Source organism: Diplotaxodon limnothrissa, linkage group LG1 (genome assembly GCF_057381915.1).
Source record: "Diplotaxodon limnothrissa isolate DT_005_m linkage group LG1, D_limnothrissa_male_GT1.1, whole genome shotgun sequence".
Lineage (NCBI taxonomy): Eukaryota > Metazoa > Chordata > Actinopteri > Cichliformes > Cichlidae > Diplotaxodon > Diplotaxodon limnothrissa.
In genome coordinates this window covers 7,012,985-7,033,386 of record NC_140596.1, presented here as the reverse complement: position 1 = coordinate 7,033,386, position 20,402 = coordinate 7,012,985, and the positions used below count along the sequence as shown (strand labels likewise).

At 40.2% G+C, this 20,402-nt stretch overlaps 1 protein-coding gene across 1 annotated transcript in view; it reads left to right on the top strand.

Moving 5' to 3' along the window:
- The window catches only part of kif13ba (kinesin family member 13Ba), a 50,546-nt gene that overhangs the window by 11,588 nt on the left and 18,556 nt on the right, over window positions 1-20,402 (top strand). Inside the window, exons 4-21 of the mRNA XM_085360932.1 lie at window positions 7,355-7,367; window positions 7,807-7,867; window positions 7,991-8,083; window positions 8,163-8,343; window positions 9,666-9,753; window positions 10,458-10,592; window positions 15,346-15,458; window positions 15,650-15,761; window positions 15,864-16,076; window positions 16,158-16,268; window positions 16,420-16,554; window positions 17,086-17,216; window positions 18,368-18,454; window positions 18,588-18,778; window positions 18,862-19,141; window positions 19,263-19,425; window positions 19,511-19,666; window positions 19,786-19,935. Coding sequence (XP_085217058.1) covers window positions 7,355-7,367; window positions 7,807-7,867; window positions 7,991-8,083; window positions 8,163-8,343; window positions 9,666-9,753; window positions 10,458-10,592; window positions 15,346-15,458; window positions 15,650-15,761; window positions 15,864-16,076; window positions 16,158-16,268; window positions 16,420-16,554; window positions 17,086-17,216; window positions 18,368-18,454; window positions 18,588-18,778; window positions 18,862-19,141; window positions 19,263-19,425; window positions 19,511-19,666; window positions 19,786-19,935 — 2,413 coding nt within the window. The remainder of the gene's footprint in view (window positions 1-7,354; window positions 7,368-7,806; window positions 7,868-7,990; window positions 8,084-8,162; window positions 8,344-9,665; window positions 9,754-10,457; window positions 10,593-15,345; window positions 15,459-15,649; window positions 15,762-15,863; window positions 16,077-16,157; window positions 16,269-16,419; window positions 16,555-17,085; window positions 17,217-18,367; window positions 18,455-18,587; window positions 18,779-18,861; window positions 19,142-19,262; window positions 19,426-19,510; window positions 19,667-19,785; window positions 19,936-20,402) is intronic.

Sequence of the window (20,402 nt, the reverse complement as noted above, 5' to 3'; positions counted from 1 at the left end):
CAAGTATTTGAAAGGACTCGGCAGGCATTTCCTTATTTTTTCCCTTTCAGTTGTGTGTCCTGTGTGTGGGTCTGATTCAGTTCTTCCTGGGCAGACCACTTTAGTTGTTCAGGGGACCACTCTATGACTCATATGTCTGTGAAGGTTCTCAGTCATCCAGGTCATCGTAGTCAAAGGAGCTTGCAAAGAAAAGCGTCTGGACTTCTTTAAGTTGCTTGAAGACGTTTCTCGGATGAGAGGTGAAACGTCTTCAAGCCAACTTAAAGAAGTCCAGACGCTTTTCTTTGCAAGCTCCTTTGACTCTATGACTCACTATAATGGTGATACATTTTTGATTGAAGTTGGAAATTTCTTGACCATCAAAGATACATTAATGATGTAATTATCTACCTCCCTATTCACTCTGTCAACCAAGGTTAATGAGTTTTTTGTGGGGGATTTTTTTGGTCTTTTTTTCGTCTTATATTAAATCTCTCATTAAACTTAGTATCCTTGGTGTTTTTCCATGTGTCCTTTCTCACCAGAGATGTCCTTACCTCCAGGATCTGCATTGCTTTGCCAGGGTACTTTGCACTTGTGTGTCTGATAAGCAGGCAGCTAACTTCCCTACAGCCACGTCATCAGTCGCTGCAGTTTGCATGATGACCTGAGGCTGTTTGCTTTGGACTCGTGAAGCTGAATGTTGACACACTCTGACAAAGATCTGTCTCCCATCAGATGTCAACGAGGCAAATACAGGCGGCTTGGTTTCCAAGGCGATACACAAAAGTGGCTATGTGGCCCCTTATCTTGAATTGATGCTGGATGAGGTGTGTGTAACACCATATGTCTGAGGGCAGTATACATTGTGCTTGTAAGAGTGGTTTTATTGTGCTCACTAAGATTTGTGTTGGGAGTGAATGCTCTACAGTGTTTGTGTTAATGTCGAAAAGATGGCACTTGAATGTAAAGTAAGGGCGGGTGCTTAACTTGTTCAATGTGAACCAACCATGTGTTGGGGGTCCACTAATAAAATGTCTGCATTAGAATCAAGATGGAAAAGACTGACACACTGGCTTATGACTCCACATTATTCCTGCTCTTGCAAGTAGAGGTGATACTGATGCATTGGCTTTGTGAATTGGAAGGAAAATGTTATATAGTGTTCATTTTCTTTTTCCAAATAACAATCTAAAAAGTCTGGTGTATTCAACCCCCTTTACTCAGACAACCCTAAATAAAATCCAGTGCAACCGGTTGCCTTCAGAAGTCACCTGATTAGTAAATAGTCCACCTGTCATACTTGAATCTCAGTATAAATACAGCTGTTCTGTGACAGCCTCAAAGGCTTGTTTGAGAATTCAGAATTGATTCAGTTTTTCATTTATATAGCACCAAATCACAACAACAGTTGCCTCAAGGCTCTTTATTTTATAAAGAAGCCAACAATCTGATGATCCCCTATGAGCGAGCACCTGGCAACAGTGGGAAGGAAAAACTCCCTTTTAACAGAAGGAAGCCTCTGACAGAACCAGACTCAGGAAGGGGCAGCCATCTGCTGCAACTGGATGAGGGTGATGTGTGGAAGGCTGGACAAAAGGCATGCTGTGGGGGAACCCCCCCAAAAAAAGATTAATAATAACTAATGATTAATAGCAAATGGCATCATGAAGACCAAGTAACACACCACACAGTTCAGGGATGAAGTTGTGGAGGTTTTAAAAACGTATTCCAAGCTTTGAAAATCTCGCAGAGCATTGTGCAGTCCATTAAAGCAAACCTACCAAGATATGGTCATCCACCTAAACTGACAGTCCAGGCAAGGAGCACAAAGTAGAATTTCCAGTAGTACAACCACACCAAGCCTACAGTCAGAACTACAATGTTGCATATTACAAGCATATTTGTGTTAGAATGGCCCAAAGTCCAATAAATCCTATTGAGAATCTGTGGCAAGACTTGAAAATGGCTTTTCACAGACGCTGTCCCTCCAATCTGACTGCACTAGAGCTATTTTCACAAAGAGAATTTGGGGTGGGGCTTGTGTTGTCGTTGTTGTTATTTTGTTTTTGTTTTTTTGTTTTTATAGGAGGGACAATGTACATTAATAAACATTGCTGTAAATGTATCAGATTTAGCCATATGCTAATTTTTATCTATAGTCACTGCCCAAATCTTAAAAGTAGATACTTAGCAGTTGAGAACTACCCCCAAAAGACTTGTAATTGCCAAAAATTAAAGGTTCAAAAAAGAATTGGCTGAGGGCTAAATACAAAAATTTTATTTTCTTTCCACTTCACAGTTATGGGCTACTTTGTGTCTATCACATAAAATACATCCGTTTGTGGATGTAACAAGAGAAAATGTTGAAATGTTCATCATCATCACTTTATTTCCAAAGCGCTTTAAAAACAACATAACAACTGACCAAAGTGTCAATGTAACAATTAATCAGCTATAACTTAATTCATAGAAGATGGCCAAACATTTGAAATGGTAACGGTACATACTAAGGGTAAAAATTTAAGATGGATAACAACTTACTCTTGGTTGAAAGCCAAGGAGAAAAGATGTGTTTTTCAATAAGTTTTAAAAGCAGCAAGAGATGGAACCTGTCTGACCTCCAATGGCAGGGCATTCCATATCTTAGGAGCCAAAACTGCAAAGACTGTCTCCTCTGGATGTATAAAATATCTTTGGGACAGTCAAAAGCATCTAGTTAGCTGAACTAAGAGCATGGGATGGTGTGCAAGGGTGAAGCAACTCAGAGAAATAACAAGGGGCAAGACTATTAAGAGATTTAAAAAAAAAAAAAAAAAAATTGAGGTCAAAGCTTCATCTCATTGGAGATTTACATTCCTATCAGATCATTTTAGTCATCTTTTGCAGTTAAATGAAAACCTTTACCAAACACACAAACAAAAGGTGTTGGTAAAGGTGGTGTTAAATACCTCCAAACTGTTTCTTCTTCACTGTTAGCTTCCTACATTAGCTCTCCTGCTAGCTCCTGTTGTCACATGTAATATAAAAACAGAATACATCAGTGCAAAAATAAGTACATTGTGACCAGTATTCCATCAGCTTTTGAATTTGGGTCGAGCTGATCTTTTATCCGAATGTCAGATAGGATTTAACCAATAACAGCGAAGTCCAAGCTAACACGTTCATTTGCTTTTAGCTTTAATATTTGAGAAGAGAATACAGAGTTGGGTCCACAGCAATCTTTAATCCATAAGTTTTGTTGTCTGAAAGTGACAGCCATAAAAACTAAAATTAAAATGTGTGAGAAATTGAATTGTTTTGGTGTACTGTGAGCAGTCGATTGAATATTTGACTTTTCCATGAACATCTTGGAGATAAATGGACTTTGTTTGGCCTGTAGTGCAGCGATAAGAAGAGAGCTTAAATGTAAGCACATCAATAAATTGAGCATACTTTACCTGCTTAGCACCAGAGGGAAGCAGGAGAGCACTGGCTGATCGCACAAATATATAAATAGGCTGCGATAGTCACTGCCACCTTTACTATATCCTCTCCCAGCTGTGGATTTTAGTAGTAGTGGTAAACTAACCCTGAGTGTATGAGATGGTGGAACTTAAAAAAAAATAAATCTGCAGCCTTAATTTCAGTGTTCATATCAAAGCCAAGCCGCATAAACAGCTTGGTCTGTCTTATTTGTGTACAAATTGCTCTACTGTTCAGTTGCCTGATAATACAAATGATGCAATCTATTTATATTTTGTAGGTCAAGTTTTCTGTCATATTGCTGCAAAGGGTTGAATGCAGGCAGGGAAAGTAACCATCCAGAACTCCGCTGAAAGTGCATCACAGGGATTGAGAAACTGAACTAGATTTACTTGGGCTTCAATTTGGTTTGGGGCTTAATGTCAGCAGTACTTACATGATCACTGCAGACACACTTAAACTACAGTGAGTCTTGAATGTATACATTTTCAGAAGGATTTTTTCTGGCTTTATTTTTTTTTTGGGGGGGGACTTGATACATCTAACTGGTTAATTAATTACTCATTCAGAACATCGAGCAGTAAGAACTAGGACAGAAAAAGCAGACTCTCTATATTATTTGACTTTTGCTCATCGGAAGAATAGCAGGTTGCTGTTGCACATATACAGTGAATGTGCAGAGGTTTAAAATGTGCTATGTATAAAACATTGTATGCTGTCTGGAGAGTACAGTTTGTTAATATAGGTGGATAAATTCAGGTCATTTAATCATTTACACACCATGTGAGGGCCAATTGTTCTATAACATACCAACCTGTGTAAACTGTACTAAAACTGTTGTCATGTGCCATCAGTATGTGCCGTGTTGCTCTTATGCTCTTTGTGCTTCAGCTTAACATTCCAGTCTCAGACTCAGGCTCTTTCCTCCTTAAACCCCTTGGCTACCTTCAGCCTTCTTTCCATCATCCACTCCTGTTCCTCCCTACATCGCCATGGATGGTACAGTCCGAGAGAGAGAGAGATAGTGAGAGAGAGAGAGAGAGAGAGAGAGAAAGCAGGAATGCAAGAACAGAAGAGAGAGAGAGAGAGAGGAGGGGGGGAAAGCAGCCATGCATTAAGTTATTTTTTTAAATGACGGCGATCAGAGCAGAGGAGTAGGCCGAAGCAGGGAGGGACTAATAGAAGTGCACGAGGCGGGTTCACAGCTCTCCTGACCGTCTCATTCTCCTCGCTCATTGGTCAGGGGGGGTCCCTAGCTTCATATCACGCAAAACATGGGTGACCCTTCTTGCCAGCAGCCTTTGAAGCAATTGTGACAGCTGTCATCACTGTGTATGTCAAAACCTGTCAAGTTAGCTTCATCCTTGAATTGGAGATGCATCTGCAGGGAGACTTCTGAAAAGCCCCCAAGAATAGGATTTAAAAAAAATAAAAATCTGAAAATAAGGGTGTGGATGACAACTATAGTGTATAAAATTACTCCTACCTCATCCCCTTTTTTGTGCTTTAAGAGAGTAAATGTTATTAATGAATTTTAACTTGGGAACTTAAACTTCACTTTTTAGCATTGACAAAACCCTCTAAAACATTTGTAGGAAGTCCTGATTGGATACTTATTGAAGAATAGCTACTGGTATCAATTACACAGCAGATAGGAATCGGTCTGCGTGCATCTGCTCTCTGAATGCAACACATCAGCAGTGGAACGTCTGTGAAATATGAAGTGTTACAGATTGCTGGCTGGTTTGTGCAAGAACTGCAGCTATAGTGGTTTATAAAGAATGTGCATGGGTAAAAGGAAACAGGTGTGAGGATGTCTTTGTGCAAGTGTGTTTTCTCGTGATGCCATCTTTATGAGGGCCTAAATGTGTTTCAGATATTTAGACAAAGGATTAATGCTAATGGGAACAGTTGGGTTAAGCAAGGTTTTCATTGCCGAATGTTAAGCTGTACAGTAATGTGTTTTAGAAGGAAGCCGGTGAAAGGTTGTAGGCCTTGGTGGCAGAAGTATTTCTGAGTGTGGGTTTTTAAACCGCTAGAAATCTCTTTCCTCAAGCCATCGAGTCAGATGATGATCTGACTTGATGCAGCTCTTTGGCTGACAGCTGCCCTCACCCTTTGGGCAGCACCACCACTGCACTAATGGAGGAAGAAGGTGACAGGAGAGGAGAGTTAGGATGAATAGAATAAAGGACAACAGACAAAACCTTATTGCATTTGAAGTGAATATGAACTATGGTAGAAGGAGTCACAGGCACTGCCAGAGACTCCCTCTCTCAGGGAACACCAATCTAATCAGTGCTTGTGGCTTCACACTGAACAATCTTGATCTTGAAAAGAATCTGCAGGCCTGGGTCACACTAGTATGCTTTGAGAGTTCGGCCTGACCCTAACCACAGATTGGTAGTCCTGTGTAGCACTGTGAGAGGTTCAGGGTAGGACATTTTAATAGATAAATCCTGGGACAAAATTCAGACAGTGTCAAATTTAGGATGACTGTCTCATGCTGTGAGCCCTGGTTTGACCCGTGTCGACTAACAAACCAATAGGAATGCAGCGTGAAGTGCAATGCTGATCAAAAGAGATTGGCACTTAGAATGGGTGTGAGTAAACCATATAAAACAAAATGATTGCGATTCCTCCAGAGTAGAAAATCCAGTTGAGTTGCTGCAGTAGAATGTTTTGTGTATGGCCTCCAGCTCTTTTTCTTTCTCACTAAGTAATAACGGCGTCTTGGCACCAATTCAGCAAATGCGTCAAATGCGATCGCTTGCCTAAGTTTAAATGATCCATCTTGTAAAATGTGGCCTGAAGTGAACTTGCATAATTATTGTGCTTAAGCACCTTAGGAGATTTGACAGTTAAGCTGGCTGCTAGTAACCTTACACCAGGCTTGATTTACCAGTATTCAGTCATACTTCATATTGTAATGACAATTCTAAAATGGTTGGTTTTCTCTGCACACTCAGATTCACACATTTTGTTGTGTTTTTTGTGGGAAGTAAGAATTATTGAATTGATTGAACAGTCCACTTTTACTCCAAGATGTGGAAACTGGAATCACATATGTGTCTGCACATATTTACAGACACATACTCATTTACTTCATGCATATAATAATGTAAAACCATGCTCTAATTTATGTATTTCTTATAATCTGTGGAGCAGGTTGATGTCAAATGTTTATGCTTCTGTAACTTAGTTATTGATTTGCCAGCTTAAGAGCTTATAATTCATTTTCAGCACATACTATTTAAAATTAGGTTAGCCTGTACTGACATTTCCTCATATGCAGAGAAAACCAGATGGAGTTCCCGTCTGTTTACTGGAGGAAACCATTTTGAAGGACATAGCTGTTGGCTAAAAGCTCATGATGTCTGTCGTGTGTATGACTGAGGCTGCTTGTGTATATATTTCCTTAGTTTTTCTGTAAAAGCTTGCACAGATATACAGAGCTGTTCCACTTCTTTTTAAAGGTTAACACACTGCCAGCTTCAGTACCCCTCTATCTCACACATCTAGTGCTATTCTCACACACGCATTCCTGAAACGATTTACTACGCCCTCAGAGATGAATGCAGCGCCCACCCTAACACCCAGATACACACCCAAATCCCCCGAGAGGCTGTTTTTGACATGTGACACAGAAGCTGTAAACAACTACAACAATGGCTATGTTTTAAAGTAAATGTTAAAACAAGGAAAGCCTAAAGCAAATGACATTAATCCAGTCTGCCTGTCTGTCCACCCACATATAAATTTCTTTCTCTTTTTATCTCTGCATGCTACACATTAGGGTCAAAATTAGCCTTGAAAGCCCATCCTACTGCATCCTTTTAATTTGCACTAAATGCCGTCTTTCTGTCTTTCCACATGTTCCCGTTGACCTCGATCCTCCCAACATCATCAGGAGTCAGTCCAAGGTAACGGCACACAAATACACACACAGACATTTTCAACACTAATTCCATGGTTGTGAATCATCTGTTTTAAACAAAGGCACCGCTGTACTACTTCAGCTCAGTTTCTGAGCTGTGTGCAACCATACAGGCAGCGATATAAAGTAATGATTTGTAAAACCATTATTGCCAAAATGGTTTGTTTAATTTATGAACCTTTATTTTAATCCTGAGGCAATACTTGTTCCCTAGAAACTGAATGTTTTTTCCCACTGGTTCTCTTTGCTGTGTGTGATTATTTTTATCGTCGTTTGAGACTTGATGGTCGCTATGATTACACAATTTGAGCATTTGAGCATTTAAAAACACAATATACACCTTTTTTTTTACTGTGGTGGCTTGTGCGACTACATATTCCAGTATAACATGTCATGGTGGTGCTGTTTTGTCTGTGTGTTTACAGGTTTTTGCCTATGATTATTGTTTCTGGTCCATGGATGAGACAGATAAGGAAAAATTTGCAGGTATGTAAATTTTTATTTTAATCATTCAAAAAGAAATTGCATTAAAATATCACTACCAGATGTGTTAACTAAATATATACTTCAGTTATACAGACTATGTCTGTTTGTGCCACTTAACTGCAGGTCAGGAGGTGGTGTTCCAGTGCCTTGGGGAAAGTCTTCTCCACAATGCCTTCCAGGGCTACAATGCCTGTATATTTGCCTATGGACAAACTGGTAATTTACACTTGGACAACTCACATATTTATGGTGAATCTTATTTTATGAACTGGAGTATTTGTCTCCGTGTTTGCAGGCTCGGGAAAGTCGTACACTATGATGGGCTCAGTGGATCAGCCAGGGCTGATACCTCGACTGTGCAGTGCTTTGTTTGAACGGACACAGAAGGAACAGCGGGAGGAGGAGAGTTTCACTGTTGAGGTCTCCTACATGGAGATCTACAATGAGAAGGTCCGAGATCTGCTCGATCCCAAAGGGTATGATTTCATTCCTCAATCAGCCCTTTTACAAATGTGTGGGTGGTTTCGTTTTTCATTTGAAAGGTGTGGCAGCTCTGATAAATCCTAAACAATTCAGTAGTTGCCTTTGGTTGAGTTCCCTTCCACGAGCCAAATTTAAATCAATAGAGTATTAGATTTACAGAACGTTTGTCTTTCGTCTCATATCCTTATAATGCAGATTCTGCCTTTCTAATATTAGTATCCTATTAAACTAGATTCAGCATCTTAGAGCTGACTCACTGTAAAACCCACAAAGGTTGTAACAGCACCAGCAGGTGTAGAATTACATCAGTCTTCGGTGTATTTTCAAATGCAAACTCATTTTTACATATTTAAAAGACTGTAAACACAGGCACTGAAGAATAAGAACACATTTAAATTTATTGTTCAGTTTATTAATAAGTTGATTCTTAGAAAATGCATGTGAAACTGTTTTGAAAGTGTAGAATTGTTCAAGGCATTCTTCAAGCAAAAATGATTGAAGATATTCTGCATTTGACTTTATTGTATATTGAATATCTGGAGAGTTTGACCTGCATGTCAGGCACAACCCCTGAAATTGTTCTTGGAGAAACATTGATAGAAAATGTTTTATATTTCTAATATTTTAGACGCTAAATGTTTTATTTCCAAATAATTTGAAAAAAAAAAAAGCACATTAATAATGATAATGACAATTCCAATAAACTAAAATACATCTGCTGTAAGTCTACTTTTCTGGTTAATGACCAGCTTGCAGCTCTGCTCTAACATAAACTCAGATTAGCTGATAAATCAGTGAAAGTCTGTCATTTGTTCTGGATCCACCAGCTGCTGTGGTCAGTGCATAAAAAGATTAGCATTCTGCCCTGCAGTCACTGTTTTTGTCCGGTTCGTGTCCAGCAGGTCAGCTGTAAATCAGGACCCCAGGCCTGTGCCTGCTGTCCCAGACACTATAACCTTTGACCTTCACTCACTGCATGACTTTTAACCTCAATAAAACGGACCAAAGACTAGCAGACCATCTGACTGCCATATGCGCTCTGCTGTGGGTCAGATAATGATGAAGTTCTTAGATCTGCGGCAAGTTAGAATTGGGGTCAGAGAGCCAAGTGCTCACAAAGTGTGAACTGTGCACTGTGGACTTCTATTGGTTACCAGAGCAAGCCTAGCCTCTACTGCCTCCCCTGCTTGGACATCATTGTGACAATAAAAAGTGATTTGATTTGTGATTTGATTGTTCAAGCATTGGATGCAATTGGTCACGAGTGACCATGTTGCGTGTCTTTGTTTTAAACCTCATTTTCTTCTATGCCCAGGGGTAGGCAAACACTGCGGGTGAGAGAACATAAAGTTTTGGGTCCATACGTGGATGGCCTGTCTCGACTAGCAGTGGCCAGCTACAAGGTAAAAACAATTCACTGAACAAAAAAACCTTTCATGCATTTATGTCACCTACTACCCCAAACATCCACCATGCAGCACTGCACCACACATCCTGTCTGATCAGTTCTTCAGATTTTCTGTGACACCTGAACAGAGTTTCTTGCTGCCATTTCCTCTCACCGTCCTCTTTGAGTATTTATATCACTTGAAGTACCAAATGTTAGTAGTCTCACCAACCAAATCAAAAATGGTGATAACATTTTGTTTTTTTATATTGTGATTTTCAGGCGATTCAACCGCACTAGTTATAAATTATAATCATTATAAAATATAAAAATAGGCGAAGAATGTGCCGTGTAATTTATGGCCATGTTGACAACTATTCTTTGGAGTGAGGTAAAGCACGTTCAAATAAAAGTGAAACAAACAATTTTATAATTTACAGCTAAATGTCATGGTTACAGTATCTCTGCATCCATCCATCCTCACTCATGAACTTGTCGCTGCATAAGTATTAAAGGTTGGAGTTTGAGCTTTGTAATGATGCTTGTCACATTTTCTCTTTTATGTGACAAAATAGTGGTTTTTATGAAGGCATGGCAAAATATTTTAGCATTTTCTTTTTTTAGTAAAATACTGTCATGTAATCTGTTTTTGAAATTAAAGCAAAATGGGAAACTATGAAAATGATTGTATTGTTTGTTTATTGTGTCTTCTTCCTTCAGGACATCGAGTCTCTAATGTCAGAGGGCAATAAGTCACGCACTGTCGCTGCTACCAACATGAATGAGGAGAGCAGTCGATCGCATGCAGTCTTCAACATTATTCTCACACACACACTCAAAGATTTAAAGTCTGGGGTAAGATATAACAACACAAACACACACATGCTCACACAAGACTGGTCTGTTATTTATAAAGATGACTAGTTAACATCTGTTCCAACTTGGATTCAAACCATGTTCCCTCAGTCCCCATGCCATAATCTCATCCCTGCACCATCAAGCTGCTGCATCATCCACCCACTTCTAAGCTCTCAGATATGCTCTACACTGTCTAGCCACATCAATCACACATAGATTTTCTTCAAAAGGCCTGCAAGGATTTGCTGGGCACGAGAAATCTAAAGCTTTAGAAATGATTGAGACTTTACTTTTTAATCATTATGATTGCTGAACTTTTTTGGGGTGCGATAATGTTTCTGCTATTTTTAATAATATCTAAACCACAAGAAAAAAGAAAGCTACCAAAAGGGATGATGTCAGCTCCGCCATGTGACCAGGCACTCTTAAGAAAAGACTTAAATGACTAATTCTCCGTCCTGACTGACCCACTTAGTCTCTCCTGATCCTTGCTCTTATTTCCAGCTAGAGTTGCTACCAGCAAGTCCTGTTAATAATTCACAGACATGACTGTGAGTTTGTCAGTTGATACAGCCTGCTCTCCTTTCAAGTCACGCCCAGAGTCAGTCACTGAGTTGGCCAGACAATTCGCCGGTAGGTTCATCAAGCTGAACAAAGTCTAACAGACAGCAAACGCATAAACTGTGTAGTCAGTGAGTGAATCACTTAGCTGACACATCCTTCTGCTACTTTTAACACTATATTTTATTTTATTATCCCGTCATAAGTGAACATCAGATTAAAAATCTCTACTGGTTTGTGTTATTCCAAAGAACACAATTTTGACCATTCAGTGCAATTTGAGTAATTTTATTTCTGTTTTTGCCGTGCTGACTGCAATATTTAGGTTGCTTTGTGATCCTCTGACTAGCAGAGCATTAGTCATTAGGGAGTTGGACTCGTTTCATGGCACTGAAACCCTGTTAGGCAGTGGTAAGCAGTATTTCTGAGACCCTGAGAACACCATTTAAGGTAGTCAACTTCAATATTCAACACGTATTTAAGCTTCCAAGTTTCTTCAATCTAAATATATAATCTGTCCCCAGTTTTAAAGAAATAGTGACCGTTGATCTTTGAATTGGAGCTCATCTCCGCCCTCAAATGACGCAGCCTGTGTTGGGGGCAGGTTAATAAGAGGCAACCTTTGACAAGTAGCAGAATCACCTGTTGCTGGATGAGTCATTCTGACACTCAGAATCTTGTCACTGGTTTTCCTTTCAGTATCCTGTCCTGTTTGGACTTTTCAGCCACGCTTTCAACTCAAAGGTCAAATTTGTTTGCGCTTTGGCCATGTGTACCTATCTATATCTCAATGGTTTCCTGATGTTTCTCTGTGTCATAAAACACTTTGCAGGCTGTGTAGTATAATGCAGAGTTTTTAAAATGTATTCCAGCAGTTGTTTTCTGCACTGCAGAGTTGACCCTATTTCTTACCATGTGTATCTGTGTGTTGATGCCCCGACACTCGTTTTATGAGCAGACACATTACAGCATTACATTTGTTACTGACTCGAGTATCAACTCCCCTGCTTTAATAATAAAGTATTTTCCTCTTTTTACTATTCGAATAGCTAGTTAGATGTTAAGACTCGAACAAGACAAAAGTGTCAGGGTACTGTAGACTTTTGTGTTTATCTCCAAGTCTTATATTTCCGGGCTACAGATCCTATCGTTGATGATGTAGTAAGGAGCTAAAATTACTGAATTACAAAAGGTTGTGGCTTCTCATGTGGTAGTGCTATTCAGTCATCAGCTTTGCCTCCCCGCTCTCTGTAGCTGTCTAACATGACTTCTCAGTTCAGGGCATTATTTAAAAAAGGTCTAGTTTTCTGTTACGGATAAACATCTCTTGTTTGTTTAACAATTTGCTCAGTCCTGGGGGATCTACACTTGTGCTGGTGTGAGGCTGATCTGTATCACTTGTCCCTGAGGGTGAGCTTTATCTCATAAGCGAGTCTTTTCAGAATTCAAGTTTGAGTTTACTTTACCTGAGATTTCAAGGTGACAATGCAATGCAGCTGTTTAAGATTTAAGATTGAACTTATCCGCTTCTCAAGATAAGGTTGCTTTGCTTTCCAAGCACAATGAAAACCCCTTTAACAAATGTTTATTTTATAGTAACACATACACATTCTCACAACTACAAACAAACTGCTGCGAAATGTAGTGTAGAAAAAATGTAGAAAAGCTTTTCTGTATGTAATAAAAGAAAAACATGTAACAGAACACATGGCTAAAGTTAGCTTATTATGATTTTCCTTATTTTCTTTCATTTATATATCCTGATAAAATAGGTTACAATAGTGTATTCTCATATTAGTCATGGTTGTATTTCTAACCATGACATCACCTTATATGCTCGAAATCCTTCTTAGCCGAGATTTCAGATTGCCCTAAACTCTGTTTCAGAGGGTTTTTTCCTGCTCAGGTGCAGCTTGGCCAGTGAGCATAGCAGCCCCTACGGCAGGGGTGGGCAACTCCAGGCCTCAAGGGCTGGTGTCCTGCAGGTTTTGGATGTCATTGATCCAACACAGCTGATTTAAATGGCTTGAAGTTCTCCAGACGCCTGGTAATGAACTAATCATTTGATTCAGGTGTGTTGACCCAGGGTGAGATCTAAAACCTGCAGGACACTGGCCCTTGAGGTCTGGAGTTGCCCACCCCTTAACTATGGCCTGTTGTTCAGACTTTGGTTGTTTTTTGTTCTTGGTTTTTCTTTTGTTTTTTTGGGGGGGAAGGGGGGGGGGTGTTTTTTTTGTTTTTTGTTTTTTGTTTTTTTTTTTTTTTTTGCTTTTTTTTTTTTGAGAGTCAGCCATTCAGAAAAGACAGAAACACAAATAACAATATTGGTAATACTGTCAGATATATAGAGCATCAGTTTTTTTGTTTTTCAGCTTCTAAGTTGCTTCTAATGGCTTAAAGCAACGGTCCCCAACCCCCAGGCCACGGACCGGTACTGGTCCGTGAGTCGTTTGGTACCGGGCCGCGAGAGTTGAGGCTTGGGTGTGAAATTTATGGTTTTCAAGGTTGCTATTGTTTTTTAGCATTATTTTTTTTTTAAATCTTTTTTTAATCATTAATTCTGTTAACCCTGGGTCTTTTCCTCTATGTTATGAATAAATCTTCTGGTTTTTTTTGGCACCAGTACTGGTTTTAGTTTGTTGTATTTATCCGCGACACCTTAAAGACTGGTCTGTGAAAATATTGTCGGATATAAAGCGGTCCGTGGTGTAAAGAAGGTTGGGGACCGCTGGCTTAAAGGATGCTAAAGTCGCTTGTTTCAGACAGTAGGCGAACCAGATTCAATAAATCTCCAAGAATAAAAGCTAAAAATCCTCATAGTAGGTCAGCTTTAAGTCTCAATAGTCAAGCTTGTTGAAATGTTGAACAACTTGTAAAGATTTTGATGAAAGTTTAGAATCAGAAAAATGATGAATATACACTAAAAAGAAAGAGCTTGTTTTTGTTTTAATTAAAACCAGTGATGTCAAAGAATAGTTAGGATGGTGTTTGCTGAAATGTTTCTTTGCAGTCCAGAAGAGCCTAAAGGTCACAACACTGAAACTAAAGCAGTAGAAGGTTAAGTATATTCGGCTTCACCCGTAGCACAGTGTGAATCATGTAATGAATTTGGCGTTTTGTGTACTGGGGTTACTCTTCTGGTAAGGGAGCAGGTAGTCTCATCTTGTGAAGTTGGCTTGTTGAGTCTGCAAGGCTGCAACTGAAGTGGAGCAGTGTGGACTTGATAGAGATTTATGGAGTTATGTGGGAGTGGGAGTGAACCAGTTCTTTTACAAGAACACCATTATCATTGTATCTGTGTGCACATTCAGCCAAAACCTTTTGGAGGCTCGACATAAGAACACCTGGTAAAGTTCAGACATGTCACACCACAGATCATCAGCCGCTTAGCTGATCAGTAATTGCATGACATTGTATGCGACTTTGTTAAAACATTGATGTGTGCAGAAAAGCAAGGTGGCTTGACAAGTGCACAGTTGACACACACGGAGGACTGCATCTGCTGATATTTAGCTGATGGGCTGCTTTGGCTTGTCAGCAGGTGTTGATCAGGTGTTAGATTCAGCCTTGTCAGCTGCTGACCTGTCACAATCAGGAGTGGATGTGGCATACAGATAGAGATGTGATATCCACCTCTTCAACAGCCCTTGGGAAGACACAGAGGGAAACTGTCATCAAGACACTGAAAGATAACGGTGTGCTCTGGTTGGTAGAATTACAAGAATCAGAAGTATAGAAGACAAGAATGGATATTGCTCAGTTAAACTTCAAAGCATACAGAAATGTGTTCAGGTAGTAGCTGCTTAAAAATCAGCCTCCTTAAGGGTTATTAGAGATTTGTCAGACCCCTTGTGGGTCAGTGTTACGGCTTTCTGAAGTAAGTGAAGTTAATTCAGATGTGCCTAATCATCTTTACTGCAACCCCTGGATATGTTTTAAACCAGCCTAGGAACACCATGGCTTTTTGTTCCATTGCTTGTTACACTGGGGAAAAAAACATCAGTGGAAAGTCAGAGAAAGGAGGGAAAAAAATACATTTACAAATACATTTTACAGTGGACAGAAACACCAACGCAGGTTGCAGGACCCTGCTAGAGCATCTCTAGTGCATAAGGCATCATGGATGCAGCAACAAATGGGACAGTAATCAGACTTTATTTTCCTTTTTGCTCTTTCTGTATCTCTGTAGACGAGTGGGGAAAAGGTGAGTCGGCTGAGCCTAGTAGACTTGGCTGGAAGTGAGCGAGCAGCAAAGACTGGAGCAGCAGGAGAGCGCCTGAAGGAAGGAAGCAACATCAACAAGTAATGAAGCAATTAAAACATGGATACAGAGAAACAGTACATAAACAGTTTTTTAAATGTTTTCCCAATAAAGGTTATATTTCTTCCAAGGTCATTCAAGCCTGACGTTAAAGTATCTCAACACACAAGCAGACAGAGCTACATGATTGCTATCAGTCCATCAGCTGGTCTCTTCTCTTTGTGTTTGCAAGGTCCCTCACTACTCTGGGTCTAGTGATCTCAGCTCTGGCTGAACAAGGAACTGCCAAGAACAAGACCAAGTTTGTTCCTTACAGAGACTCTGTTTTGACATGGTTACTGAAGGTATGATAAACATAAACGACCACCTGAGCAAAAAACATTTTATAGCATTTTTTCCTCTATATTTTACTTTTTTCTTTTTTTCCCCCCTTATGAATTCTCCAGGACTGCCTGGGAGGTAACAGTCGGACAGCAATGGTTGCTACTGTGAGTCCAGCGGCAGACAACTACGAGGAGACGCTGTCGACACTACGTTATGCCGACCGAGCAAAGAACATAGTTAACCATGCTGTTGTTAATGAAGATCCCAACGCTCGCATCATCAGGGAGCTCCGAGAGGAAGTCGAAAAACTACGAGTGCAACTGACACAGGCAGAGGTGAGAGATCTTCACAATCTAAGCAATCACCGTGTTGAAGTATTTGCCTCACCTGCTTGTCCTGTGCTTTATTATCGCCAGTCTTTGAAAGCTCCAGAGCTCAAAGACCGTCTGGAGGAGTCCGAAAAGTTGATTCAAGAGATGACGGTCACGTGGGAGGAGAAGCTTCGCAAAACTGAGGAGATTGCACAGGTGAGACGCACAAGAAACATCAAATGTAATTGATTTTGTTTTTATTCAGTGTAATAATTACAGTGCACAGTGTCTTTATTTTCTCAAACTGCATCATTCAGATACTTTAAAAGCTGAAAGTCTGATGTTTTTTGTGTGTGTGCGTGCGCAGGAGCGTCAGAAGCAGCTGGAGAGTCTGGGTATTTCTCTTCAGTCTTCAGGGATTAAAGTTGGAGACGATAAGAGTTTTCTTGTCAACCTTAATGCTGATCCTGCACTCAATGAACTGCTTGTGTACTACCTGAAGGTTTGCATGAACACACAGACACATACAGAGTCCCCATCATGCTTTACCTAATGCCTTCTAAAGTATTATTCCTGACTTTTTTTTTTTTTTTAAACCAGAGTTGTGTAACTGCAGCTTAATGAGCGATCAGTCTTTGTCCTCTAAAAACTAAATTTGATCAGATGTGTAAGAGATTTTTTTTTTTTTTTTTACACAGTTTGAATCATAGAAACTGAAGTTTCATTTTTCTTAATAGCAAGCTGAAGAAGAACCAGTTGTCATGTGACTTGCACTGGGTTTTGAAAACGCTTAAGAGGAAATTTCATTCATTTATACGAAACCTGAAAGGCAACCAGCTGTTATGGAAACATAATAATGTTGCTGTTTGATGGGCTCGATTAGAACAGATAAAGTTTAAGGAGTAAAATTTAGATCAGTTGTGATTGTAATTATAACTGGAACATCCCATAGATTTGTGATGTGTTCCTCTAGACAGGCTCTTTATTCCCCTTTTGTTTGGGTCAGCTGATTGTAACATGTTGAACATCTCAGGAACACACAAAAGTGGGCTCAGCAGACTCCCAGGACATTCAGCTGTGCGGGATGGGTATCCAGGCAGAGCACTGTGTCATTGACATCACAGCAGAGGCAGCTGTGATTCTCGCCCCCTACCGCAACGCTAGGTAAGGAACGCAAACGTAACACAAACAAAGTTCAGAGAATTACACTGCAAGGTTTTAATTGGGTAACTTTGGATTAAAATTAGGGTTTTTAAAGTTCTAAAGGTGGTTTATTTCTCAGCAGGTTATATTCAAAATAAGAGATCAGCACATACAAAACCACTGCCCACTGGCCAGCTGGCTTCTCTCACCAGCCTCAGTGCACAGAGAGAGAGTCAGTAGTTTTCAGCAATCATTCTAAACCTTGTATTTTTCCCTTATTAACTTGTGACCAGTGGAGTGAAATTTATATCCTGATTCTTTCCCCCCCCCCCCTTCCTGCTGGCTACAGAAACACATAGTCCTTTTTCTGGTTGACCTTTATGTGGAATTTAGAGGTCAGCCTACTTATCTGTTGCTCTCAAATAGTTCGGCACCATCACTTGGGAAAAGGTGCTAAAAGAGTTCTAAATTGCATAAGGATATCTTTATGCTACACAAACCTATATACATACTTTATTTCTCCTGTCTCACACTGACTGCTTTATATCTAGTAAGACTGCAGCAAATATGTTGCTAAACTGCTTGTAATATGCATTTGGCTTCTTTTTATTTTACTAAAGTTATAGCTGTCTTTTCTAAAATATACAATTTGTCACCCTTGTGCAAAAATGCCTAGTTTATGTGAACACACTTGTAACTACACTGGGAAACATTAGGTTGACTTATTTAGTTAATAAACGCCTTCGTGTGAGCGTTGCTTATGTTAGAGTAGTTAAGTTTAGTTTTACTCTGTATTTGTCAGGGACCGTTCACAAAAACATTCTCATGAGAGAAACAATCCCTTGTGCTAGATTTAGCTACTACCTAATTGTATGTGCAGTTCCTGGCTGGTACATCGGTGTTAAATAAGCTATAAAATACAAATACACGTCCAACATGTAAGATTACAAAGTAAAGCCAGATAAGAAAAAGATGTCCTGGTTATTTGGAACTTGCTACATTATACAGGCCCTATGCTGATGAGGCTAAACATAGTGTAGTTAACCCCACCAGGGTTAAAGTCCTCTTACCAAAAGAGATGTTTTCTTCAGTCGGTTGCTTCAGCTTCTGTTTGAGGTTCTTTAAAAATATAAATGCAACTCCCAACTATTGTCACCATTTTTTTTAAACAGGACGTGTGTTAATGGCTCTCCAGTAACCAGTGCTCTGCAACTCCACCATGGGGACCGAATCCTCTGGGGAAACAACCACTTCTTTAGGTAACCGCTGTTCTTTCTATTTAATTTATATTTTAAGTCTTTAAAAAACCTCCCATCAATCGGTTTGGGCTATTTGTTAAAGTTACATAAAATATTTTTGAGTCATGGATGAATGCATTTAACTCACTTTCAGGATCAACCTGCCTAAGCGGCGCTCTCGGGCTGCTGATGATGAAGAGGGTGAAGGTGGCGTGATGAAGAACAGTGGTAGCAGTGAACAGCTGGATGCAGATGGTGATACAGCCAGTGAAGTGTCCAGTGAAGTCAGCTTCTCGTATGAGTTTGCCCAGACAGAGGTCATGATGAAAGCCCTGGGCAGCAATGGTAAGATGTGTTAGGACACTATTATGGAAAACAGCATGTCTTTTTCACTTCCTGTCTGACTTCTCAACGTTGTGTCAATTCAGACCCCATGCAGGCAGTCCTCCAGTCTCTGGAGAGGCAGCACGAAGAGGAGAAGCGGTCTGCTTTGGAGCGACAGAGGCAGATGTACGAGCAGGAGCTCCAGCAGTTGCGTAAGAAGCTCAACCCAGAACGCCTGTCCACAGGTCAGTCTGGAGGGCCAACAATTGGGCAGCAAGGTCCAGGACAGCAATCTCACTATCGCAGCATGGAGAGGCTCAGTATAGGAGGGATGAGCCATTCAAGCAGTGCTCAGAGCAGACTGAGGCAGTGGAGTGAGGACAGGTGAGTTTCTTTGAATTTTAGGAATATGCATAATGTGCTGATTAATACCAACTTGGTTTTCCTAATCCATCTGTTCGCCTGTCTCCCTTCATGTTGTTTTCCACCTGTTGTCCTTCTGCAGGGAGGCTGTGTTGGTGAGGAGTCTTCGGAGGTTGAGGGAGCAGATAGTCAGGGCGAACCTCCTGGTACAAGAAGCCTGTTTCATTGCAGATGAGCTGGAACGTCACACAGAGTACCGAGTCACTCTGCAGATCCCATCAGACAACCTTAATGCAAACCGCAAGGTCGTAAACACAAACATGAAGACCTTACATGTGGGTGACCTGTCCTCTGGTGTTCCCAAAAGCTTATAAGTATGTCTGTGTGTAGAGGGATGCAGTGCTCAGTGAACCAGCGATCCAGGTTCGAAGACGGGGTCGGGGCAAACAGATCTGGAGTTTGGAGAAGATGGAGAACCGTCTGGTTGACATGAGAGAGCTGTACCAGGAATGGCAGGACTACCACTTAAATAATCCAGACGACCAGGTGAGTTAACAGCCATTTGCCACCATGATAGCTTCATTGTAAACTTATTGGGAATCTTATGAAGTCACACATAATAAGCACATCTCTAACATCTACCTATTAAAATTTTCCTTGTCCAGGCAATGTGTCCATATTTACGCCGAGCGGACCCGTTTTTTGATGAGCAAGAAAACCACAGTCTGATCGGCGTCGCCAACGTCTTCCTTTCCTGTCTTTTCTATGACGTCAAACTGCAGTACGCTGTTCCCATCATCAACCAGAAAGGAGAGGTAGAACACAATTTGTCACCAGTTTAATTCCTTAATTTCTTCTTATAGAAGTAGCCCTGACTTACAGAAACAGTCTCTAGACTTGGTATGGTATTACGCTTTTCACTGTGACTCAGGAAGAGTTTCACTGAGATCAGAATTTAAAAGTAAAAGTTTGCATGATATTCAGGGAATTGTGTTGGTAAAATGTTAAAAGATTGATAGCAAAAATTGACTCCAGGAAGCTGATGTAAACTTTCAGCTGATTTTCATGATTGCATTTGAAATCTGAGTGGTGAATGAGCAGCTATAGAATAGAACAGCCAGAGATACAGGAAGTCTTTGGGGACAAGGAACAAATTCTGGGAAAAATTGACATGCTTTTCTCATTTTCAAGTCTGTACTTTTATTCATGAAGTCTATTAAAACAGCTTTGCATCTTTCCCCGTTAAAAAAAAAGTATTTTTCTTATACTAAAGGCTAAAGGA